This window comes from Nyctibius grandis, chromosome 13, assembly GCF_013368605.1.
Source record: "Nyctibius grandis isolate bNycGra1 chromosome 13, bNycGra1.pri, whole genome shotgun sequence".
Taxonomy (NCBI): Eukaryota; Metazoa; Chordata; class Aves; order Nyctibiiformes; family Nyctibiidae; genus Nyctibius; species Nyctibius grandis.
This window is the reverse complement of record NC_090670.1, coordinates 7,579,297-7,604,555: the sequence shown is the minus strand read 5'-3', so window position 1 is coordinate 7,604,555 and position 25,259 is coordinate 7,579,297. Positions and strand designations below refer to the sequence as shown.

General features: G+C 51.7%; 1 protein-coding gene and 1 long non-coding RNA gene across 2 annotated transcripts; both read left to right on the top strand.

The window, feature by feature from the left end:
* Positions 1-14,456, top strand: LOC137669813 (uncharacterized). Its single transcript, XR_011049179.1, has 3 exons — positions 1-109; positions 2,006-2,157; positions 14,293-14,456. It is a non-coding gene; the product is annotated as an uncharacterized lncRNA (long non-coding RNA).
* A 3,985-nt stretch (positions 14,457-18,441) lies between these two features.
* CD40LG (CD40 ligand) lies at positions 18,442-24,663 on the top strand. Its single transcript, XM_068412135.1, has 6 exons — positions 18,442-18,845; positions 20,637-20,774; positions 21,989-22,034; positions 22,339-22,386; positions 22,689-22,751; positions 24,290-24,663. Exons 1-6 carry the CDS (start codon positions 18,690-18,692, stop codon positions 24,661-24,663), a joined length of 825 nt encoding a protein of 274 aa, XP_068268236.1. The 5' UTR covers positions 18,442-18,689.
* Positions 24,664-25,259: the final 596 nt, after the last annotated feature.

Genomic DNA, 25,259 nt, shown 5'->3' with positions numbered 1-25,259 from the left:
GGGGTTTTTTTTTTTCCCCTTGGGCAGATTTGTGACTGAGTGACCATGTGGCCTTGGTACAAGTGAAGGCGAACCCGAAATAACTGGAAGAGGCAATTTCCCAGGAAGGGTAAGTGTTGTTGCACTGCAATCTGTGAACCAGCACTGTTTTCCTCTACTGTCTGGTTTAACACTGCGTGTTTTGGGCTCAGGGCTCTTGATCCTCTGAAACCTTGGTACTCCCCTCCGAGTTACCATATATCATTATACTTGGAGATTTTCAGCAGAAAACTAGTGCAAACTGGTGGTTTTGGTGCCTTGGTTGCTGGGAGGAAGATGCTCTCCTCATTTCAGTGTCACACGCCGTGTCAGAGAGCTGCGTGTTACCGCACTGGCAATATTGCTCTGCAAGCAACTTGGCTGTGGTCACATCATCCAGGTCACAGTTTCTTTGCTGAGAGGGTGCAAAGGCAGCTGAGGGGTGGGAAGTCAGCAGCTGGGCTGTGGTGTGGGGTCGCAAGGCTCTCTGGGCCACCTCGAAGGATGCTTTTAGGTGGCTGGAGCCATAACAGAGCTGGCTGACCCAAACTGGCTGCGAGCCAGCTCAAATATGGTGCTACCCAAAGCATGGTCCACCAAGAAGCCACTGTGAACCTGGGCGAGCTTATCAGCACCCACGCTGCTGGCTCCTGCCGTCCCCACAGCCTGGTTTCTCAGCCAGGTTTAAGGTGGGTGCAGTGCTTCCCATGGGCAAGGCTGGTCCCGCAAAGCCCTCTCACCCTGGAAAGCTGGCTGCTTCCCTGACCTCCATCCTCACCTCTGTACCCCCATCTCCTCCCATTGCCCCAGCTTTGCAGGCTCTGGATTTGAGTCTGACCAGAGCAATTTGTGTTTTCCCCATCTCTCCACCTGGCAAAGGCTAGGTACAGCACAGGGCTATATAAATATTATCAAGCAGTATTTCATCTTCTGCTTACTACCTTTCCACCTGAGACAGGGATAAAGCAACAGTTCTCTCCCATGCAGCACAATTAAAGTACAAAGTTTCTACGCTCAGCATTATAAATCACTCAGCTCCCAATACTGCGTATTTACCAAGAGAAGTGTCGCTTTAGGTAAATCCCTCTGCCAAACGGAAAAACAAATTGAGCGGATGGAAGGAAACTGAATGTACTGAACACCCAAAGGGCATCTCTGGTAACTGAGCACAGCCTAAAATAATCCTGTACTGTCTGCACGCTGTCTCCCCGTGCCTGGATGGCTGTGAGTGACTCCATCGAGTCGCCCTGCATGCATGAGCTTCATTCGTTACCCCGTGTTCATAGGCTCAGAGAAGGCCCAAGCCTTGCAGATACCACTGAATGATGTGGTCAAGGGACAACGCTTTGTTTTGGCCTTGCAGATCAACCCTTTCTTGGTATTTAAAGATTAGTTCCCATAAAAGCCTTGAAAGTCTGTTTGGCTCGAAGTTTTATGCACCCCATCCAGCTACTGGCCCCACAGAGCAGCTGCCACATCTGACTGGGTCTGGTTGTGGCTCTGGAAACCAGGACCTCTGGATTTGTGGAGGCTGTAGAGCAGTATGGACTAACACAGAAAAGCCAGGTTCTCAGGAGGGCGGGGAGCTACCAAAATATCACCATGTCTCAAGTGTGTACCGGATAAATGATATATAACAAAAGTCGCCATGTGCAGCTCACCAGCATGAGGAACATTGTGTGCAGTCTGGGTACTGGACTCAAATTGCTCCAGAGAAAAACACGAGGGCTAATTAAAAATGATGGGCAATTAGGAAAGTTCTCCAGCTGGACTTTTTGATGTATAAAGAAGGGTTTTCTTTTAAGGTAGAATAAGTGGATTTTAAGGAACATCTCCTGGCTTTAGTAAAGCTGTCACATAACTAAGACATTTGAGACGTGATACTATCACAGTTCGACCTACCACACATTGTTTGTTGGTGCTGGAGTTGTGCCATGTTTTAAGAAAAGATTAACATCAAAATACTCTTTTTTTTCCCCTGCCTAAGGTTGCACCAGTGACTGCTGACTGGAAGTGTGCAAAGAACAGCCAGGCATTATTTTCCTTGTGAATCACAAAGGTATTTTACTAGAGCAACAGCATCAAGGGCTGCGCTGCGTTGCAGGTACACAGCGCCTGAGGTCTCTGCATAGCAGGAAGGTGAGTGATTTACTCTGAGTAAAAGGGCTGGGGCAGGGGGTGTTTCCACTCTGATCCATGCAGGATCTAAGCACCCTCTTGTTGACCTCTACATTTGCAGACAGAGTGTGAAACGATTGCCCAACGCTTGCCCTGGGTGATTTGGACTGTTTTTCTGGGTTTATCCAAATATGTAGGACCAGGATCAAGGTTGCAACGTTTGTCCCATTTCTTGCAAAAAAAATTTTACGGAGGAATCAGTTTATTAGCTGGATTTAAGGCGTAAAATCCATGTGCATCATCTATAAGGTGGCATATTGAACCGAGCCAGTCAGCAGGGCTCCTTTGCCCCCTGAGCCAGGGCAGAGCTGCCGACAGCACATGACTAACGCCTGCCTGCACCTGGGCAGGGCTGGAGGATGACCAGGTCTGACAAGGAGCCTTCTGGGCCTGTTGTTCAAAACACGCTGTTAGAGACCACTTGTCTTGTAGAAACGCCCGTGGGATGGTGTGACGATGGGGTAGATCAGGAGGCAAAGCCACACCGGAGCTCACAGCCATGGGCAGGCAGCACATCGAGGGGTGCACTGTGTGTTTTCATCCCTTGAGGCATCCCTGTGCAGCATCCTCCTCTCTTGGGTGCAAGCAGTGACTTCCCTCCCTGCACGCAAACCCGGTGTCTGCCCACAGGCTGTGTAGTAGTATCCCAAAAAGTAGGGTTTTGGTTTGTATTTTTTCTTTCCTATTCCATGCTCACACAGGAAAGCAGCCTGGAAATACTGGTGAGGAATAACAGTTTGGGAAGCAGCTCTGGCATCGTTCCGCAGGGCGCTGGTGCTGCCCGGGCTGCAGCAGGCTGCCAGGCTGGTCTTATTCTGGGCAGATTTCCCACACTGACATGCTGTAGGGCACAAACCAACCATGTAACAGTGACTAATGAGAACTGCCCGTCTCCATGCAGAAACGCTCAGGAAGGGAGGGGTTTCAGGGAAATAAGAGCCTTCTCTATCGCTCCTCCTTGCCTGGGAAAAATGCTTTCTGTGGCTTTGCAAACTGGGGAGTGCGGGAACCTGGAGGCAGGTTTGTTCCCCTGTGCATATCCATCCCCCTCATCTCATACACAGCTGCAGGATGAGCAGAAATTTGCTTTAATGCAGACTGAAATCCAAGGATCTTGTGGCCTGATTCTGGCTTTTATGGCTATGAAGACAGACACACGCTTCCTCGCATGCAGCCGTGCATCCAGAGTTTGAGCAGTGACAATCCTGCCTGTGCCCCCGACTTTGTTTATGTCAATAAGAGCCGAAATGTTGCACATCTCTGCAGGCACAACCAAAGGAAAAAATTAGTGCATCCAGTCAGTCTGGCTCAGTTCGGGCAGTTCTGGGATTGTCTTCTGAATCTTTTTTAGCAATCTTGAAAGGAGTGAGAGAAATCTGTCATTAAATCAATGCGTATGTAAACGAGCATCTGCCACAGAACCAGTTTAACTTCTTTGTGTTAAGCATGTATTTCTGTTGACGTGTTGTTTGTGACATATTCTTTGTATATAAGGGTGTTATTAAATCGGATTTTGGCTTGATTTAAGCAATTAAATGAGTCAAATCATTCTGTGCATTTGCAGGATTTTTTTAAGCTGTTGGCTCTTGTTGTGTGTTCTTGAGACACCCTCTCAGCTGACAGCTACTTTTGTAATTTATGATTATTCAGAAGTAGGTTTGGGTAAATCGTGCAGCTGATAAACTGTCAGTGTTCGGGTTTTCACTGATCAAATGTGGGTGGATGTGAAACTAAGAGCGCTTCTCACAGGACTGTGTTTGGATTTGGTTTGTTTCTGTGCTTCTCTAAGAGACCTTCTGAAACCTCAGCCAAAGCAATGGCTTCAGTAACTTCAGTCTAATTCTTTGGTGGCTCTAAACTCAAGTAGATCTATTTCAGTCAAGTGGCACATAGTAAAAATACTGAGACCCTGGAGTCTTTATGGCATGAAAGAAGATATTACTTTCATGTAGGAAATCAGTCTGGCTGTGCATTTCCTGAACACTTAGTGCTGCCATTTACTCCATGGATAAATATGATCCATTATTCTTTGTTTCTTTTCAGGGCCTGGTTCAGAGCTTAGACCTCCCTACAACTCTCTTCAAATAAATATATTTCTAGCTGCTCTCTTTGAAAAAAAAAACATCATATTGGTGATTTTGCTGCCTGTGATCACTCCTCCTTCAGGGACACTCCACGGTGTGCAGGGCTTGTGCATTGGACTTGGGTGCTGCTGGCATGTGGGTGGTAGGGTCAGAGCATGAGCGTCTCTTCTTCCTGGGATGTGTACTCTGTTCTTCTAAATTGGGAAATCCAGCCGTGTCGATATGGCTCAGTGAGGAAGGATGCTTGGTCTGGCCTCGTTAGAGGTATATTTTTTGCCTGCAGCAGGTTTTCACCACGTGTGTCTGGTCCTCCATGCCTTTGGCTCATGCAAATGCTGCGTGTGTCTCTTCCCTTTTGCAGGACCTCTCTCATCTCCTGCCTTGTGTTGCTTCCACCACTGTGGCGGCAGCAGAGTGGGAGCAGCCCAAACAGCAAGGGTTACCCCTGGCTGCATTTGCATATTAGAGCACTTTGAGATTATTCGTGCTATTAGCGGTACTTCGCATGCCCGAGGACAGGCAATGTGTTTGCACCTATGCTATTAAGTTTGCCACTCATTTGTGGGCGGATTCATCTTGCTGCTGGTGATTGTGATGGATATGTGGTGCAGCTCCTGGGTGACAAATGTCATGTCATGATGCTAGTATGGTAATGTCAGGAGGCTGCATCAGGACAAAGATAATCTGCTGTGTAGATGCCCAGGATGAAAAGATGCTCAGTGATCCCAAAGACTTTAGCATTTGTCACGCTCTGCTGCTGCTGCAGCCTTTGAACATTATATATTGCTGTATAGACAGCAAAACCCGCAAGAATAACAAATGGATTGAGGCAAGGAATGCAAATGCTACCTTATATGCCTGGTGATAAAACAAGAAGATATTTGGAAAAGCCACCTGCAACGCCCAGTGGAGGAGGGATAATGCAAAGCTCAGGCATGCTCCAGGCATGGAGCTTTGCATATGCCCTAGTCCTCAAAAGGAGGCAGCAACAGGCTGCACATGAGCCAGCTCTTATTCCAAAGGTCCTGGCTCCCACCGCTGCTTCCTGGGGGCCGCGCCGTGTCCCAGAGCTGCCGTCAAATGGTGCGGCGTGGGAAGCAAACTTCCCACCTCGTTTATCTTTAAGAAGTGCTGCTTTACTGTGTTGCATCAGTAAAACTAGTGAATTCCCACTGCTGAGGAAATGAAAACTGCAGAGCAGCTCGGCAAGGATCAGACAGATGAGTGAAACAAGGGAAAAGAAGTGTTTCTGTCGCAGTGTGTAACCAAACCATGGTGCTCCCAGCTCAGGGTGCCACGGGGGACAGCAATACCCACGGGTCTCTCCTAAATGCAGCTCTCTGGATGCAACCCCCAGTGTAGGAAGTGACAAACTTTGGTAGGCACAAGGTGGGTCCTTAATTTCCTTGGTTATCAGCCTCTCTGGGAGGTGGGCACTGGATCTTTGATTTTAATGTGGGATGGATTTTATGCCTGGTGTCTCCTGAGCTCCAGCTGGGCTGGCCTGCCATCATAATCCAGCCCTCAACCCATGTAATTGTGTGTGCTGAGCATCATCCAACCCCATCTCGCATCCTCTAATGCTGTGTGTGGGAACAAAAATTGCTGGTCAATGTGCTGCCAGTCCAGGTGAGACTTTCCTCCCTGCCACCACCGAACCCTGTAGGGACAGAGCGATTCAGGAGTCACATCTGCTGAGTGCTTCCTTGGCCTTAACCATGTCCCAGAGCTGTTGAGTGTTGGGGCTTGGTGTTCACTGAGGCTGTATGCTGGGCTGATGTATGAAACGCTCAAGGGCTCTTCATTAATTTTGCATGTTAATATCCCCAGGACAGCTATGTAATTTCAAGAGCATTTCATTTCCCTTGTAGAGCTCTGGCCTTTTTCTTACCTGAGGCATAATCTTATGAATGACTCGCTGGCACCTTGCCACCCAGCATGAGCCACCACATTGCAAAGGATTGTAGTGGTGGCTGTCAGGGAAGAAATTTCCTCCTCCTTCTGGGAAGGAGGAGAAAGTTGTCCCATCCCATGAACACCGGTTATCCGCAGGCTGTGAGGAGGACATGGGAGCAGAGGCTGCAGGTGCGCTGTGATCCTCCAGGCCATGTTGCTACTTCTGTGCCATGAAAGGGGTGGACACGTCCCCACCTGTGCGAAGGGGTTGTAAATTGTGCTTCCTCCTGAGTCCTTATAGGCAGCTGGAGAGGGATTTCTCAGGGTTTTTGGAAGTCTGCTCAGAGGAAGGAACTGGTCGCTGCAGAGCTCTTTGGTCTTATCCCTCTTCTGCCCTGGAAAAGTGTCCCTGAATCAAGGTGGGCACCATGTCTGGAGCTGGCACAGCTCCACAATGTGTGCGCCCAGTGGGATTTCAGCTTGCACGCCCCAGTGTACATACAGTCTTGGCCTTGACCATCTCTTATGGTTTCAACTCCACATCCCATGGCACAGCTGAGATGGTTTGCACGCCGGCACATCCAGGTGGGCTCCCACAGCCTGTTCTTCAGAAAGAGTGCTGCAACTTGCTTCTTACCTTGACTTCACTTCAGTGGGGTTTTTAATGAAAGCAGCTAGTTATTTTAGCAGGTCTGTAGAAGAAGGAACATCACATAGGTGTTGTGGTGGTCTCCATGGTTACCCATGCTCTCCTCTGCTGAATGCCATGTGTGATAGTGCCTTTGGCTGCAACCAGATAGAACCTGGAGAACCTGGTCTGGATTTTACCAGGGACAGTGTTTGGCAGCTCCTGAAATGGACTAAAAGGACATAGTCTGGTCTAAGAGATGCCCCTTGTCTAATGTTAATCCAGGTATGTCCTTTCCATGTGGTTCTCAAGGCACTATGGACCTCAAGCTCCAACCTGCTGGGAGATGCCCATCCATCCTTGCCATGCAGGGAGGAAAACTTGCTTCACATTTTCTCCCTTTGAGCTCAGGTGTGTGAGGGAAGGTGGTATGAGAGCTCTGGGTTTGTACTGAAAGTGTTTTGAGCACTTGCAGGATTATTTGAAGACCAGTGCTCATTCTTAGAGACCTGAATCTCGTGCTTCTAACCTCCAGGACAATCTCAGTGTTTTTTCTGTCAATAGCAGACCAAGAAGTCATTTCTACCGCCAGGCTATTCTGAGGCTGTTTTCAGCAGCAGCCAGCGCTCGTAAAATGAACCTGGGAAACAGAAGAAGATTGTGTAATTGCCTGGTTTTGTGGTTCGTTATAGCTTTGCATGGGTGGGCACTGTGGTGTGAACCTACTTTCAGTTCCATTGATGTTCTTGCCTTGCAAAATTAATGAAAAAAACCCGAGTCCCCTTTTCAAAGATCCTGATGACCGCCCTAGAGACTGCACGCTCTGCTATTATTTCACGCACCACAGGAGGGAACTGGGGGGGAATTCTCCTTCCTGCAGCAAAGCCAGGCTGTCACTTAGAAACTGTCTCTGCATCATGTGGCACTGCCAGACACCTTCACGATCCAGGGGGCTGGTTAGAAGAGATTGGAGGGGGGGGGGGGGGTGTCAATGCTGGGGCTTGATATTGCACTATGCAATTATTAGCTGTAGTGATTCAGCTCAGTTCTTTGAGAATTATGGTGAATTCACTGGTCAGGAAACCCAGAAGGGCAGTGATGCTCCTCAGCAACTGCATTGCAGGGTGGGAAGCGATTAGAGCTGTGGGAGGGCTGGGACCTTGTGGTGGGTTGACCATGGGCTGGCTGCCAGACGCCCACCCAGCTACTCTCTCACCCTCTCTCCTCAGCCAGACAGGGGGAGAAGGTAAGATGAAAAAGCTCATAGGTCGAGATAAGGACACGCAGATCACTCACCAAGATCACAGGCAAAACAGACTTGACCTGGGGAAAAAGGTGTCTGCTAGTCCTGCAGCCCCACTTCAAGATACAATCCACTCTGAAATAATATTGCTCTGAAGGTTAGAGCTGGCATAGTGATTTTTTTTCTATATCCACTGAAGATATTTCACTGTTTCCATCTCTGGATCTTCACTCTTCCCAGCAAGAGAGATGTCTCATTTCACCAGTGACGAAATTGAGACCAGCTGACTAACCTCAGGTATCGTAAGCAACCGGGCACAGGCAGCAAGAGAAAGACAGTGTCCTGCCTTCCAGATCTTCCACCTATATGCCCGGGTGGTGAAGGCCAACAGGATCCGCATCCCGGCCGGCTCCTGGCCTGCAGCGGGGTGTGGGGAGGCTAATGCTGAGGGCTCTGGCTGGGATGTGCTCTGGGCTTGCTTTCCTTTCTCTCAAACCACTTAGCCCTATTTCCAGTACGGTTCCCCCAACTTACTGTCACAGGGCTGACAACACTCAATACTTACGTGGGTAGATTTTCTTGTGGCTCAGCAAAATGATAGTTTCTTGACAGCTGCGCATTCTTCTTCCCCTCCCTGAATACTGGGGGAAATGGTCCTTTTTTTCTTTCCTTATGGTTAATGCCATTTGTGTGTTTTCCTTGAACAGGGTGTTTGGGGATTTTTCATTCACTGTGTTTCGCAGCAAGTGCCCATTTCAGCATGCAGACCTCTCCAGCTGCATCACATCTGTGTGATAGTCCCCTCCAGGTGTGCAGAGGTTTTTTAGGCCAAAGATTTTGCACTTTAAAATAAAAGTTGCTTTTCTGCTCAACGGGAATTGCCACCTCTGGGTTTTGGTGACTCATTCAAGCGAGGGAGGAGAAGGGTGTCCCCCAGCCTGGGCTTATGAAGAGCTGCTCTGGAAAGACAAAGGTGTACCCTGAGCAGCATTTGGGTGTCCCCAGGCCAGCTTTCATCAGCTGACATTGTGGCATGAGGGGAGGGGTCCGAGGGGAGGTGGGGATGTGCTGCCTGGGACTCTGGCTGAGCCTGGGCATGAGTGGGGGAGCTGAAATGCCACAGCTCTGCAATTTGATGTTGGGATCTGTCCCCTGAACTCATAACCGGCACCCGCCCGTAGCACGTAGCTCTGGGTCTGACGCATGAGAGATGTTTGGAGGAGCCTTTTCCAGATGAAGCATGTTCCTCTGGTGTCACTTGATCCTGGGGGATCCTGCATGTGGATAATCATCTTAATTTTAGGTTTTTAGCCCCATCGCCTCCTAAATCAGAGTGTTTGAACAAGCCAGATTTTTCTGTAGCTCTACAGGAACTTTGTCCACACCTTATGGGAAACTCTGGGAAGGATGAAGACAGCTGACACACTCAGCGTTTCCCGGGGGGCTTCCAGCCACCAGCCTGTCACAGCCATAGTGTGGTGAGACAGGAGCCGAAGCAGAGCTCCCACATCATGAAGCAGTCGTGCAAGATGGGCCAGGGCTGCGTGTGGGGCTCCCAGTACGGCAGCCACTCTGCAGGAGCTGCCTGGGTACACGCCTGGCCCCTGCGGTAAATGTGAGATGAGCTGAGATCTCCCAGCCCTCTGCAAACAGGCTGCAGGCTGCAAGAGAAGCTCTGTGCATCTGCTGGTAAGAGTGACTTGTACCTAGAAACTGCAGCAGATTTGCTCCCAGCATCAGCAGGATGCAGGGATGAGGCTGCAGCATCTTCTGCCATCACGTTCCTGCAGGGACAGGAGATGCCCTGCTCATGCACCCGGGCTGTGATTCACCAGGGCTGGAGCTGCTTCTTGGAAATGCCTCTCCTTTGGGCTGAAAAGGGCAGAGGGGAATGCTGAAGCTGATATGTCCAATGCTGTACCATCACCAGCCGCTATGCGTGGCCACATCTATTGACCTCATTACTCATTTTCAAGTGTGCAACACCCTTTCTGGAGAGGATGCATACCACAGATAGCTCAGAAAGGTGTCTGGAGACCTGCATCTCTCTAGGCAGTGACGAAAAAAATTTAAAGCAGGTCTTCCTGGTGACAAGTGTGTCTGGCTGTGACGGAAATGCCATGCCAGTGGGCAGGAGAGCTTGAGCTGCAACACAGCCTTTTGCTGTTGGTATCTGTGTTGAAAAGGAAATATCAGCCCTGGGAAAAATAAAGTATTTGTGGAACAGCTTGTCTACACATCAACCATGGTTTTAGTTGTCTCACTGTTTAGAAAAAGAAACATTGTAAAGACTCTTCTGTCGATGTTTCTGGTAGCACCATCCCGCTACAGCCCTGCCATGGAAAGTCTCCATCCTCCATCTGGTGCATCCTCAGAGCACTGCAGGGAGAGGCAGTCCTTGGCCTCCGAGGTGCAAGCTTGACATTTGTCATCATGCTGCCACCACCATTTGCCTCTGCAGAAGCCCCCTGAGCCTCTGGGACCGCTGGTGTGGAGGTGGGAGTTTGGGGCCGAGGCCGTGGTGGTCCCAGCAGCACGGTGTGCTGGCACACCAGCCATCTCTGTCTGTAGAGGTCCATCTCTGGCTGTGGAGGTCCTGCATGCGTGGTGCGTGCCGAGACCCTGCTGCGGAGGAAAGCGAAAGAGAGAATGAATTCCTGGCATGTTTGAACACTCCCACTTATCACCCACAGCTGCCTCTGCAGCACTTAGGCATGAACTTAGTAAGGCGTGAGCTGGAGCTGGGGCACCAGTGATATCCTTGTCCTTATGGCTGGGTGCCTCCTCTGATCTCTGCAGCCGAGACTCATTGCTTTGCAGCACAGGAAAGAGGGAGCTGTTCCAGCGGCCAGGATTTAGTCTGGGAGGTACCTTCCCATGCTGGCAGGATGGTTTCCATAGCATAGTTCTTCTATTTCCACTCCTGCGTGTGTTGTTTCCTTTTAGCTTTACTAGTGAGGCAGCGCTGAGCTGGTCTTGCTGCTCAGGTTTCTGTGCATAGACGGTAGTTCCTACAAAAGGGGTGCCGTCCAGCCCTGCCTGGGGGCTGTCAATGCCACCGTGGCCATGAGCAAAACCAGCCAAGCGGAGTCAGAGCTCAGCCCAGACCTGGGCTTTGCACTGTCTCTGATCACAGCATCGGGGCTGCCAGGCTGGTTTGGGGCTGTCACTTGCTCTTCCCCACCGTGGCTGCCAGCGCTCTGGCTGAGCATCCGCTAAGCCAGACCTGGGGTCTGCACTGGTCCTGCTCCCACGGGCTGCGGGGAAAGCAGAGGTGGCTGGACCTCGAGGAGACACACGCCAGCCACAGTGTGCTGCTTCCTTGGCCGTGCAAAGGAAAACCTGCAGCTGGGGTTTGTTCAGATGGAGAAATATCAATGCTTTATGGGAGTTGGACTTGTTCTCTGCTTTAAGCAGGACTTGTCCCTGGCCTGAGCACTAAGAACACTATTATGTCGGCAGCAGTTTTTGCAGCTTTAGTTTGCTCTTCTCCCCTCTGCTCTGCAGCCTGAGGACTCTCTCGAGACGTGCCCAGGTTCCTGGGGCGCAGGGCAGGCGAGGCTGCGTGCGTGGCTGCAGGGCTCCTCCGGCATCGCCTGCGACACCATGGCTGCAACAACTTTCCAGGTGTCCTTAGCAACTTCAGCAACAACTTTCCAGATGTCTATGTGCGGTAGGGATGGAGGGATGGACAGGGCAGGGAGGGGAGCTGGAGAAGTCAGTAGATGGCAGAGTTGTTTTAGCATCTGCTCTGTGCCATGGCCCTTGCAGGCTCACAGGGATTTTTTTTGAAGGATTTGTTAGCAAAATGATGCCCCAAAGCTCGTCCCATTGCAGCCTGGCCTAGGAGTAAGCTGTGCCTGGGGCTGCTGCAAACCAGCTGGTCAGGGCAAGCACTCATGCCGTGGTGCTGCAGCAGTGTGGGGCTGGTGCGGTGCAGGAGAGGGCTCCTCGCAACGCCCACGTGCCTGGCTCAGAGCATCACGGTTACAGCACCCGAGACAAGAAGGGCTGTGTGTTACCATCACGGTATCTATCGCGTGCCGTCGGAGGTGACGCTGCACTGCCTTTGCATCGCTTTGCAAGAGATTCAGGATCGGTTTTGCTGCCTCCAACCGTGTGTGCATCGTCTTGGTCGGGCCCTCAGACCAAGCGTTACTAGAGAGCGTGGCTGCGTGTGGATTTCCACCCGAGCACAGATCCCTCCTGCCCTAAGGAGCTGCCTGCTCCATGGGCATGGTTACTCCCAGGCAGGGGCTGAGGGTTTTCTCCTCAAAGCCCTCAGGTCGGAGCAGTGCTCCTTGTCTGCCCCTCACCCTTTTGGAGGCTCACCCATGCTGGATGATCTCCTGCCATCGCCAGCAGCATCACTCTCATCTTGGGGCAGTGCATGACTCCAAGGGGATCCCAGTGATCCTGAGGGATGAGCAGAACCTCCCAGGGGATTCAAAGGTCAACAGAGGGAGAGGGGAGAAATGGCAGTGAAGGCTGAAAGGGGATGCAGCAAAGAGCCACGGGGGTGATTCTAGTACTGGTGAAGAAAGCCCCATGATGAGAGCCTCATGGAGCTCCCTGTGTGTAAGGCTTGGAAAAAAGATGAGTAATTTGCATTAATATTGGCTTGGCAGGGGGAGTGTGGTCTAATGCAGGAGAGAAAGGCAGAAGATTAAATTAGTGGCTGCCAAATCAACCCTGGGAGATTGCCCATCTCTTGGTAATTTCCAATCAGGATCCAGATGATTTGCTGCAAGATATGTTGGTGCCACGCAGCCCCACAGGCATAACCAGCACAGCCAGCCCAGGGCTCAGCCCGTGCCTCACCCACCTGCCATGACAGAATCCACCCAAAATCCTTGGGGTCCCATCCAGCCCAGTGCTGCACGTGGCATCACCTCCTGAACTTTGTCCAAGAGCTGTGAAACCCTCCTTAGGGCACGATGCAAACTCTGACCTATGGATATTTCCCACCCGCATGGCTGGGGACCCTCATGGGGCCATGGGAGCTGACGGGTGGGTGGCCCTGCCGTGGCAAGGCTGGGTTTGGACCCCTGCAGCCCCATGGGGTAGGGAGGAATGGCAGCATCCCCTCCTCTCCTCCCAAGGCTTTTGTTTTGCTTGCAAGTCCCAGGCGGATGCAGAAGACGCGGTCCCGGCTGCCTTTTGGTCCCGTCCTGATGGGGCGGGCGGGGGAGGAAGGGACAATGCAAAGGTGATGCCGGGACCCTCCCCACCCACCCCATCACGCTGCGCCGTGGGAGGCAGCCGCTGGCATCGTCAGCCCCGCAGCCTCCCGTGGGTTTTGCTTTTCCTCCGCTCCTACCCTCTCCTTTCGCAACATGAAAGGGCAGAGCCTCGCCGGGGTGTTTCGCTGTGGCTTTGATGGTCGTGGGCCCCCGCACCCCGTGCCTGGGGGAGCTGCTTTCAGCGCCCAGCAGAGTGCGGGGGGATGCAGGGGATGCTTCGGCTCCCTTCCGCTGTGACTCGGGGGCAGGGGCTTGTTTGGCAGGGCCGGGGCTGCGTGGCTCCCCGCACCAGGCTCTATTTTTAGGAAGCCAGGAGAAGTAGGTGCAGCCGTCACAGCAAGAAGTTTCTAGTGCGATTTGTGGTTTCACAGCTCCGTTAAGGCTCAGCATCAGCAGTTTAGAGGCCGGGTGCTCTCCATGGCTCAGCACAGCAAGGCTGGCATTGCCACCCAGATGTGCAACCCAGACGTGGCACGAGAGCCACATGCCCTTCGGGGCTCTCCATCCTCCGTGGGGTCACTGGGGCTTGTTTCTCTGCCTTTCCCTGCTCTTCACCCACCTTAATCCCCTTGGGAAAGGCCAGCTCGGGGTATGTCTGTGGGTGGTACAGCAGGGTGAGGAGGGATGGAGGGAAGGGGACACAGGGGACAATGGCCCTCGGAGCAGGGCAGCTCAGAGGGACAGCAGCACCCCAGTGCTGTCCCCTGCAGCTCTTTCCCATTGCTTGTTGCTGCTCTGCAGGGTGGCAGAGAAAGGGCAGATGTCCCCTCACATCTCTGGGCAAAATGCAGTGGAGATGGTGTTCCACACCCTGCTCTGATCATCCTGCTGGTCAGCGGGAGCCTGGGACAGCTAGTGTTCATGTCTCCTGGAGGTTGGGACTTTTGCTGACCTCCACACAGGTGTCTCCATGGCTGAGGGCCCCGATGAGCAATGGGGCTGCAGCCTGCCATTACCACCACAGTGGCTACAACCACCATCTTCTGCTCTGCTCTTCCACAGAGAGACATGACTGTCACAAGTGTTGACGCCTTCTGTCCCTGAGGCTGCTTCTTGCTGCTCTGGATTCGAAGAGCTTTCTCTCATTCATACCAAGGTAAAAAATGAATGGAAACTACAACACAAGCTTTCCTTCTCCGGATGCTGGTGATGTTCTCTGTGGTGTCCTGGCTATGTCTGTTCCCTCTTCCTCTCCGGTGACGGGGTTGTCCTGGAGACACGAGAGCTCAGAGGACACAGAAGAGGGAAAAAATCTAAAGAAGCAACAAAGCAAATGGTGGAAAAAGCTCAACTTTCTCTTCTGCCCATGTCCCTGTGCTGAAGGAACTAATTTAGGTTTCTCTCACAGGTTTCCTTCTGCATCTCTCCCACGGCATTGCAGGCAAACTCCTTTTGTGACTCAGAATAAAATCTTCTTTTTGAATGTATTGTTCTTAGTACTGCACAGCACCCAGCTTTTGTTAATTGTAAAGAGCATGTGGGGTGAGCAGCGCGTTTTAAAGACCTAGTCACGAAACCACAGCTGGCACCCGAAAAAACCCAAATCACTCTCTTCTCATCAGCTTTCACCTTGCTACCTTCAGAAATGCTCCCAGCCATTGACAGATCACTGGGGCTGGCAACCGGATATTTTCTCGGTAAACAAAACTCTGAGTGCCGAGTGCAAGTGGAGACAATTTGCTGATCAGCGGAAATATCGCAACTAGGTCAATAGGAATGCAAGCGATGGATCACATTTTCCCATTGTCTCACCCAGCAGTTATCAGGCTGGAGAAACTGTGCCAGTTTTGAGTTCACAAGTGAATGGGTATGGTTATGTTCAGGGGTTTTGGGGAGGTGAAATAAAACCCTGTTGGTTTCTTGGTGGTGGGCTCATCACCAGGTGAAGGTATGACTTCACCTTCCCTAGAGTTATCCCATGGAGAAAGACTCTTCTCTCTGGTGTTGGGTCCTCTCTCTGTTGCCCATTGTCCCTCTGGACCATGGCCCTCTTTCCCCAAGGCTGTGTCCCACCTCTGCTATGCTTCCCCATGTTCCTACAACAGCCAAGATGTCAAGGATGTGCAACCATGATGCTACCTGGCCCTGGCATGGGACAACATGGGTTTTGAGGATTTTGAGTCTTTCCTTCCATCCCTACAATCCATGTGAAGAAGTGAGGTGGCAACAGAGCATATCCCCAGGGGCCAATACCACCACACACCCTGCGGCAGCTCTATCCTCCTGGGCTGCCTGGCTCTGAACAGCAAAGGTGATGGGATGTCCTGATGGGGCTTTGACTTCCCCAGAGCTTGGTCGGCACCTCCTGGTAGATCTGGCACTGCTGGCATCAACTCCCGGCTCAAGCCAGACAAGCAGCAGGACCTGGTGGCGCAGGGTGGAAGAGACCGTTCCTGTGGGCTTGCTCCCCACCAGCCGGGGAGGCGAGGGGCTGGATTGCCGACGTGGAGAAATGGTTTCCTGAAGAGGAGCTGCCGGCCTGCCCTCCCCGCTGACGAACCTCTGCCAGGATCCCCGCTGTCATATTTTCCACCCAGTTTTACCCGTCAGGGTGCCGGTGACTAGTGACTCTCCATTTCCTGGTTCGCAACACAAGCTGGCCAACCCTTTGGTGATGTTTTGTGCTGGATACCCAAAACCGGAGTCTTTCCCCATCCTCCTTGCTGAACACAGCAGCCCCTCCAAGGCTGCTGCTGACTCTGGCCACCCCAGAAAGGTGCGTGCGATGGGGCCAGCGATGCGCTTGGGGTTTCTGGCATTACCTACAGGTTCTTCTCATTTCGGCAAAAGAGTGATGGGTCGCTATCCAGAAATGTCTTTGAAAAGGTTTCGTCTGCCGGGGAGAGCCAGGGCTCAGGAATAGCTGTGCAAAACCTCGCTTGCTGCTCTCTGCAATGCTCATTGCTGTGGTTTCACACGTTATCGGCTGCCTCTCAGTCCCAACGCTCAGGATTCGGGGAAAGTATGAAGTGATGACTTCTCATGTCATTTTTGTTTCTCTTGTAGAGACTTTCCCCAAATGTGAGTGTTAAATTCAGAGAAAACTCTGAAGAGCCCTGGAAAATGTCGGTGATCGCCATGGGGCTGAGGCACGGGGTGAGCACTTTGGGGAGCAGGTGCTGCTCCCCACCATGGCGTCGTGGCCCTCATCTGCCTGCAGCATCCTTGGGGATGTCCACCACAAAACAGCTTTTTGCCTGTGGCGAGCTCGCTGTGGCAGGGACGGTGTCTAGGAGCTCAGTGTCAGACCAGACCCCTGCTTGGGGTCCAGGGCTGACCTTTGCGAAGATAATGCCAATTTGAAGCTAAAAAGGGCTAAAAGCAGTGGCTTGGCAGTGCTCCCAGGCTGTGTGTGGGCTTGATCCCACGCACAGTGGGGCTGCATGCCTAAGCGACTGAGTCCAAAGCCCCGCCAATGCTGAGGGGACCCCCTTTTGCCACCCAAAACGGTGCATCCCCAGCACTGTTTGGGTCACCCCGCTCCTCCCAGGAGGACACTCCTGTGGGGGCTGTGACACTGGTGCTGCCCCAGTGATGGAGAGCAAGGCAACCCTTGGCTAGCAAGGGCATGTGGGCAGCCCTCGGGGCATGGGCACCCAGGGGCAAGGACTGCAGGGGCCCCTCATGCCTCTAGAAAGTAAAAGTGATACTGGGGGGCTGGCTCTGGAACTAGAAGCCCCATCCCAATGTTCCCTTGGCTTGAGGGGGTGACAGTCGCCAGAGGGTGAGGGGTTACATGGCTCCAAACAACCAGCCAGGGCCTCGGCCACGGGCTGTCCTCTGCCCAGCCACTGAATTGCTGCCCAAGAAGACCCTGGTGCCATCCCACACTTGTGATTTGGATGCTATATTTAGGAACATGGTGACCTGCCAAGGTCATGCTCTGACCTGATTGCAGAGATGTTTGTGCTTTGTTACCAGCTTTTGCATTTGCAGCTCGCAGCGCTCTAACCACACAGGACAGGATGCAAGAGAGTGGGTAGACAGATAGCAAAAGCGAATGCTGGACTCCATCCTGCAACGCTCTGAGCAGCCCCAACAAGGCGCTGTGTACCCTCCTCTTGGGGAGCTGCCGGTGAGCAGCACTCTGTTCAGCACCCCACTGCTTCTAGCAGGATCCAACCCTTTATTTGCTGCATGCACATCTGATAAGAGCATTGCCTTTAGCATGCTACTTTCAAAACAACTTCACATGACGGCTTAATGATTGCCTTCAAACCAGTGCCCCAGCCCTCCCTACAGCACAGCCCTGCAGCCCTCCTCCTCTGCACCCCAACGGAAACCCAGATTTGTCCTCTTTACAGGGAGAAAAGGAGGTCTGTCTCTCGTTGTAAGCAGCAAGGACCTCTCTGCATTTACCCAAAATTATTGTATTGGTGGTGCATGGCCACACAAGGGTCGGATGCCTGAAGAGCTCTGAGTCGGGGCAGGGAAGGCTCACAGGCAGGACCTCAGCAGAACCTGCTGCTGGCTCAAGAGGCACGGGGACATGGAGGGGACATGGGTTGCCCAAAGTTGCATGGAGGTGGTGCTGGGAGGTCAGCAGCTGGTAGGAGTGCCCAGCATCCCCAACAGCCTTTTTCATGCCCAGATATATAGATACAGGTAACATGGATAAGCAGGGACAGGGTCTGAGCATGCTTGTTCCCTTGGGTGCAGGATGAACACCTCACTGGGGTAACAGCAAAGCTGCCTAAAACTTGTCTCTCCAAACTGATGCCAAGCATCAAGACCTGAAATCCTGCCGTCTGTTGAGCATGAAAGCTGTGCCCACACTGGGGTCCCACTGCTCATAGAGATGGTTATAAGGATCATCTAGCCTACCCAGGCAGAGACTTCACCCATGGGGAGCACGAGGGAAGGCCAGAAACCCACAGAACCTGCCTGCCTCAGCCAGGTGTCTTAACTGCAAAATCATCCTTCTCATGAAGCAGAGGGCAAAAAGCCTTTCTTCCCCTTTTGAGAAACAACTGATTTTCCAAGTGCTTTCTAGCCCCAGGACGCACAAGCTGCAGTTCAGCAGCTCTACCCATGGATTCACAGTCTTCATTTCTTTGAAGACGACTTGCCATGAAACTTTCATCCACAGCAGGAAAAAAACACTGGGGCATAGTCTGGAGTGTTTCAAGGGCAAATATGAATATATGGAATAAGAACTTCTCTCTGCTTCTGGTAGAACGGTAGGAAAAAGCATGGAAGTGCACCAGAGAAGAAAGTCTAAGTAACCTTTTTTTGTTGTGGGAGATGGTAGTGAACAAACCTACCCACTACGAAGAGTTTTTTCCAGGAAGTGTAGGTTGCTGCAACCTCTATCCCTTGAGCAGAGGGTGCTCACACAACAGTTCTCATGCTACTTGCAAGCAGCGCATTTGAAGGAGCCCCAGCAACGTACACGGAGGATGAACGAACCCTACAGCCCTGCGACGCCCCGACCCATCAGCAGCACCTCGCCCAGCACCATGAAGATGTTAATGGGTTTCCTCGCTGTATTTGTTGTAGCACAGACGATTGGGACCGTACTCTTCTGTTTGTATCTTCACATGAAGATGGATAAGGTAAGTGGAGAAATAAGATGATTGTCTCTGCTGGATTGCTAACACGATTTGCCTTCAGCCGTGGTGAGATGTACTCACCAAAAGGATGAATGTGGTAGGAGGTGATGCTGGCCACTGGATGGACAGGGGAGTGGCATTTATTACACCCATGTTCTCATTTCTGCTTTAATTTGCCACTAAGATGTACGCTGAGGAAGAGATCTGTTCCCTTCGTTAACAAAATGAGAATGGATCAATCAAGAAGAGCCATTAACAGCAAACCTGGCAGCCAATGGCTGGTCTGGGGAGAAGACAGTGTGGCTTAAAGTGGCTATTTTAGGCTCGTTGGTGGTTTTTTGTCATTTCGAGGATGCGGGGGTCCAGAAATGATTTTTTTTTACTGTTTGCTTGTGTGAATTTTGCCAACATCTCACTTCAGATGCTGGCTTTCTGCTTGGGGAAGGAAAGAGTGGATCTTAGTACTTCATCTTTTTTTTTTTTGAAGAGACACAGTATTGGTGATCCTGCCCTGTGCTTGGGGCAATATTTACCAAAATAAATGAAAAACTGAAAAGCTGTTTCTGAGGTTGCCATGACTGCAGCCACACCGCATGATGCTTAAAACCACTGATCTAGAGCTATTTTCCTCCAAACTGGGAAAAATTACCAGCTAAAGAAATGAAATGTGTCTAAAACTCAGAACGAGTTCTCCTTACCAGATACTATGATAAGATAGTCATTACTGATTTTTAAACGTGTTGTCTCAGCTTAAATTGAAATTTCAGTGGGTGTCTGCTGATCTTCAAGGGTGGAGAGCAATCCTTAGCTAGAGGAGCTTAAAACTCGAGAGGATGGAAGGGGACTTTCTGCACAGAGGTTGCAGTCTGAGGTGAAGGGCTGAGTGGAGGGTCCCCATCAGACTGAAACGTGACTGCACGGGGCCGTGGCAGAGGATCAGAGGCAGCTGAAGCACAGTCGCGGGTGGCAGGAGGATTTCAGCTGCCTTCAGAGCTTGCGGCGGGGCTTCAAACCCGACCGTCCGCAGCCCAGCGCTGCCTGCACTGAGTGCTCTGCCAGGCTGTGTGTCCTCATGCCCGGCCGCACTCCTCATCACCGTTCAGTTGAATGTTAGGTTTTTACAAAAAAACAGATGTAATTGCAAAAATCGGTGTTTTTAAATACATATTTATTTATTCTTTATTTGGCTGATTTTTTTTAATCTGATTTTTTTTAATCTGAAGCTCTTGGCACAGTTCAGCCCCAACCCACAAGTCGTTTTGGTCTCTTGGCACCTCTTTTAGTCCATAAGCTAGCTGAAAAAAATGAAAAGCCACTCTGCATGGGCAGGGAAGCACAGGGTTGAGCAAGTATCCCAGCTGCCTGCCGGGGCCACTGGGACGGCAGCAGCAGTGAGCCCCGAGCCACTCGCTGAGATTTCTGTTCTGCTGTCTGTAAATGCAGGCAGGTGGACATTTGGAGAAGGCAGAGTGGGAAATTTAAATTCATTATCAAGGTGATAGAAAATAGGAAGGGATGCTGAGCGATCCTCCGCTCATCCAGTGTTGCCAACCAGGGTCAGCCCCACGGGTGCAATTCCCAGGGCTGCGGGTGCAGATGCTGCGCCGGGTGGCTGGTGGGAGCGCTTGGTACCCGCAGTGTGTCTGCCCTGCTCGTCCCGATGCTGAACGACCAACCCCGAGCTTTCCAGGCTGCGATTTATCACTGGCAGGAGCACAGCCTGGCTCTGCTGCCAGCCACTGCAGGTTTCCCAGTCTCATCCCATTCACCCTCTCTTCTGTCCCCCGCCGGCAGATGGAAGACGTGCTGAGCTTAAATGAAGATTACATCTTCCTGAGGAAAGTACAGAAATGTCAGACGGCAGAAGGTCAGAAGTCAACGTTATTGGACTGTGAAAAGATTTTAAAGGGCTTCCAGGACCTCCAGTGCAAGGTACGCTGCTGTTAGGGATCAAGACCCTGCTCAGGGTGGAGGGGGGGCTCCCAGGCAGACACACAGCTTCACCCAAAGCATTTTTTTAAAACCACGGGTGCCCTTTACCTTGGGGCCGCATAGCACATGCCCTTTTTTACACTATATTATTTTTACACTATATTTTTACACTATATTGATATAATTGAAAAACCTTGTCCCTTTTTTTTTTCTCAAAACGGTCTTGTTCAGAGCATGTACAGCTGCGGCATGCCGAGGGACGCTCGGGGCTCGCAGTGGGAGGGATGGAGCTGCAGCCACCCAGCCTCTGCGCTCTGATCCCAGTCTGGAAAACATTGATTTTCTGCTATCTGGCCCCTTGCTCAGATTCTGTGCCGGGTGCCTGTGAGGATGTTCATGTCTGCCTGCACTGGGAGCACTTTTCCACCCACTTTGCCCAAGTGCCGATGACAGTGCAAGGCTCGGGCCAGGCAGCACGGCTCTCGGCAGCCAGCAAGGAGGATGCTGTGCAAATGCCACCCCATGGGCTCAGGGATGCAAAAGAGACACCCAGCACCATGACATCCCCCCAGAGTGGCTGAGGGCTGCCCTGTAGCCCAGCTTGCCCAGCCAGGGACAAGGTGCTCCCAGCCCTTGAATTCTCCTCTTAGGAGGAGCTGTGCTGACCAGAGCAGGCAGGACTGGGACATTTCTTCCTCATTGTCAGTGCCTGATGACATCAAATGCCTTCAGGTTTGCATCAGCACCCAACTGACAACAGCAAATTGTGTCTGAGATGGGCCCCACTCAACAGTCCTGAAAACTCCATCCTGTAGCTGGCAGGGACGGTGCCCAGGTGTTGGGCTGCACCTACAGCCTGGCTCTCCAGCGTGATTTTAAATGACCTGAAAAGGAGATGGTTTTGTTTGTCTCTTTCTTTTTTTTCAAATAAACTTTCCCCATCACATAATTTTAATTGCATAAAACCAAAGATTATAAACCCTACAAATCCCCTGCTGCAAAGAGCTGGTTGGCCCATGGCTGTATATGATGCTGGGGAAGGTGCTGGAGGGGGTCCGCAGTTTCGGGTACCCTCCTCCGTGAGCTGGCAGGGCTGTCGGAGCCAAACAGCACCAAGCCGAGCAGTGGCCAGAGCATCCTTTACACGGAGGCTTTCAAAATCATTGATTCATACATCTTAAAAAAAAATACATATGTGTTTGCTGTTGTTACAGGACGGGGGAGCCAGCAAGGAGGAGCCCAAGTTTGAAATGCGGAGAGGTGAGTTTCCCAGTGCTGCCAGGGCACCCGTGGCTTGCTGGGGGCTGGAGGAGTAGCTGGGCCTGAGAAGGGGTTTCCTTCACCCTGTGACAGCCCACCAGTGCCCCAGGGCACGGCCCGGGGGCAGGGGATGGGGTCGGGATTTGGAACATCCCCATAGGAGTAGGACCGTGCATGGCATGGGGCTGGCAGAGGGGGCACAGGGCATCACAGTCTCACCAGGGCAGGTGACTCTGGGTGCCATGTTGCCTGAAGTCGGTGAAAATGAATCCAAAATTAAATCTGTGACTTTTTCACATTGCAGGCCATGAGCATCCCCAATTGATGCACAAGAATGAGACGTCAGTGGAAGGTAAGGAGCAGGCACATCCAGGTCCTGTTCCCATGGTGGGCAAGGCGGTGCGGTCTCCTCCATGGGCTTTATCCCTCAGGGGCCCCGTGCTGAAGGCAACTGAGTGTCTTTGCTGAGCAGAGGTCAGATCCTGCCTCACCCAAAGCTGGGAGGGACTTTGGAGACCGTGTCTCTGAGCTGGATTTGGCCCATAGAGAAATATCACGGGTGGGAGGTGCCGTGGTCCCTGCAGAGGAGCTGTGCTGCCCAGGGGTGACAGCGGGTGCCAAAGCATTAATAACACCAGCCTTTCCAAATTGCAGCAGAGAAGAGGCAGCCGATCGCAGCCCACCTGGCAGGTCAGAAGAGCGACAGGGAAGTCTCAGGTAAGACAGACCCGCTCGACGCTGCCTTGGCCAGGGAGCCAGTGGGACACAGCAGTGTGCATCCCCTGGCCGGACCCTGCAATCCTGCCCCACAGCTCTGTAAGGGCAAGGACAGGGACAATCCAACCCCAGCACAAGAGCACGTCCCCACAGCAAAGCAAACCTCACAGTGGTCGTATGTGCCTGTGCCACGCAGCGTTCACGCATGCCATGCTGGCTGTGCTCAGTAGGCTTATATATGCCTTCCTAGACATGCATCACAATGGCTTCACCTTTATGGTGGTTTTTTATGAGCAGAAAAGTATTTCTCTTTGTATTTAAGGAAACCAACATCTCACTTTTCTTTTGGACTCAAAACACAAAGCTTTTGCTCTCCTGGCCATTCCTTGCCAGGGTGGTTGCCGCAGGAGGGCTCTGCTGGCACATGGTATCTGCTGATCTAATCATCTTCTCACCTGTAGTGGTCCTGGTAGCAATATGGGCTGGCTGATGACTTTATAGTCACGACATAGACAGCTCCAAACTGATTTAGACACGTTGCACTTATTCACAGCTGTGGCCACATTAGGTTTGAGAAACGCGCGTGAGTCCTACCTCCGTTTGCGTTTGTGCATCCCTCTGCACAGACTGTGGCTGCTCTCTCAAGCTGGCAAGGATTTCACAATCTGAGCATGTTTGATTTAAGTCTGGAGTAACTACCGGTAATCGGCAACTGCTCTTTCCATCTGTGACGCAGCATTTCACCCAGAGCTCAGTCTACCTGTGGAAAGCTTAGTGTTAGATAAGATCAAAGAAGCGAGAAACTTGCTGTATTTTAAAACTCCCTGATTAAGCGTTTGTTGAGCCTATAAAGCAGATTGAATTTGCCCAGAGAGCAGCAGCTGCCTGGAGCTCAGCTCTGCTCCTCAGCAGTCGGGCACAGAGGAGACATCCCTGTGGGGTGCATGGGCATGGACCACGGGCTGCGTGGCTTCCCCAGGACCTAGGACATTTTTGTGCTTCCTTGGCAAAGTCTTGCCTTCTTTGGAGGCCAAGTGGAGGAGGTACTTTGGAGGAAAGGCAGTACCCAGTTTGAACAAACTGTGTGCCCTGGGGTGGGTGCCTCTGAAGATAGGAGCTGCAGTGGTGTGTTTTGGCAGTGCTCTGAGGGCTTGGAGGCTGTGCCACTGAAAGCCATGGAGATAGCAGCCTTACAGGGGTGGACACAGGGGTGTTTCGCCCGTGGTGGCAACTGTGTGCAATCCTCCACCCTAAGCATTTCCACTTGGTTGGATGAAGGAAGGAAAATGCTCCTCCACTTGCATAACTGATTCAAGGGTGTCAAGGCCACGTGTTAAATTCAACCTGACCTCGGGGAAGGGAACCCCTGTCCCCTAGGCTGTGGATGGTGTCCTGGGGTGGGTAGGACCCACTCACCCATCCCAAGAAGGCAGAGGCTGCGATGCCAAATGTCTATGGGGTGTTCCCCCAAAATCAGCCTGACAAACTGGATGTCTCCTCCCAGCTCATCTACCATGCTTTCCCCCCAACCCCCACAGTTCTAGAGTGGAAGACAACGATGTATGGCCCCATGACCAAGAACTTGATATCCTACCAGGAGGGTAAACTGAAGGTGGAGGAAGCAGGGTTCTACTACATCTACTCCCAAGTCAGCTTCTGCACCAAGACAGCGACTTCGGCACCCTTCACCCTCTATATTTATTTGTATCTCCCCATGGAAGAGGACCGGCTTTTGCTGAAGGGACTAGACACGCACAGCACCTCCACATCTACCTGCGAGCTCCAGTCCATCCGGGAGGGAGGTGTCTTCGAGCTTCGGAAAGGCGACATGGTCTTTGTCAACGTGACAGACTCAACGCGAGTGAACTATAAACACGGCAGCACCTACTTCGGCATCTTCAAGCTGAAGTGAGGTGGGGGCCACCCCGAGCTGGGGGTCCAGCCCAACTTTGCTGAGCAAAGTGGCTTTCCCTGTTCCCCGTATTTATGTTCCGCTGCCTCTTTGGTTTTCTTGATTCTTAATTTGTATATTTTGTTATTTATTAATGAGGGCCATGGGTCCTCGAGTACAGAAATGGAACAAAGTGTGAAGCTGTTGTTGTTTGCACTTTGCTTTTTTCTTTCGTTGCCAACGATTTGGTACATGCTGGTGTTGTGTGTCTGGGTCCCCCATGTCCTGCGTGCCTGGCAGGGTGGATGTCCCCGTTATGTCACAAGAGCTTTATTTAGCAAACTCTACCATCAACGTTTCTTTCCTAACAACGTAGGATGGCTCAGGGCACTCCGGCCAAGCTAGGTTCATACATATCTCCCATATCAATCTGCTTACAAAACTTCAACGGAAAAACATTAAAAGGCTTAGGAACGTCTCCTCTAAAAGAATCAATCAGTCAAGCGCTGTCCTTACGTGGTAGCTGCTGGTGATGCATCGTTGCCACTGTCCGTTTTATCTTGAGAAAACCCTTTTTTCCACCCATGCCTATCTTCGAAACTCAACCAGCCTTCTTG

What these genes read in the sequence shown, in the direction of transcription:
- CD40LG (XM_068412135.1), top strand. Translation starts at nt 18,690, where the DNA reads ATGAACGAACCCTACAGCCCTGCGACGCCCCGACCCATCAGCAGCACC. An exon ending in TCCAGGACCTCCAGTGCAAG is followed by an intron (nt 20,775 to 21,988) that starts GTACGCTGCTGT and finishes CTGTTGTTACAG; the next exon opens with GACGGGGGAGCCAGCAAGGA. An exon ending in GAGCGACAGGGAAGTCTCAG is followed by an intron (nt 22,752 to 24,289) that starts GTAAGACAGACC and finishes CAACCCCCACAG; the next exon opens with TTCTAGAGTGGAAGACAACG.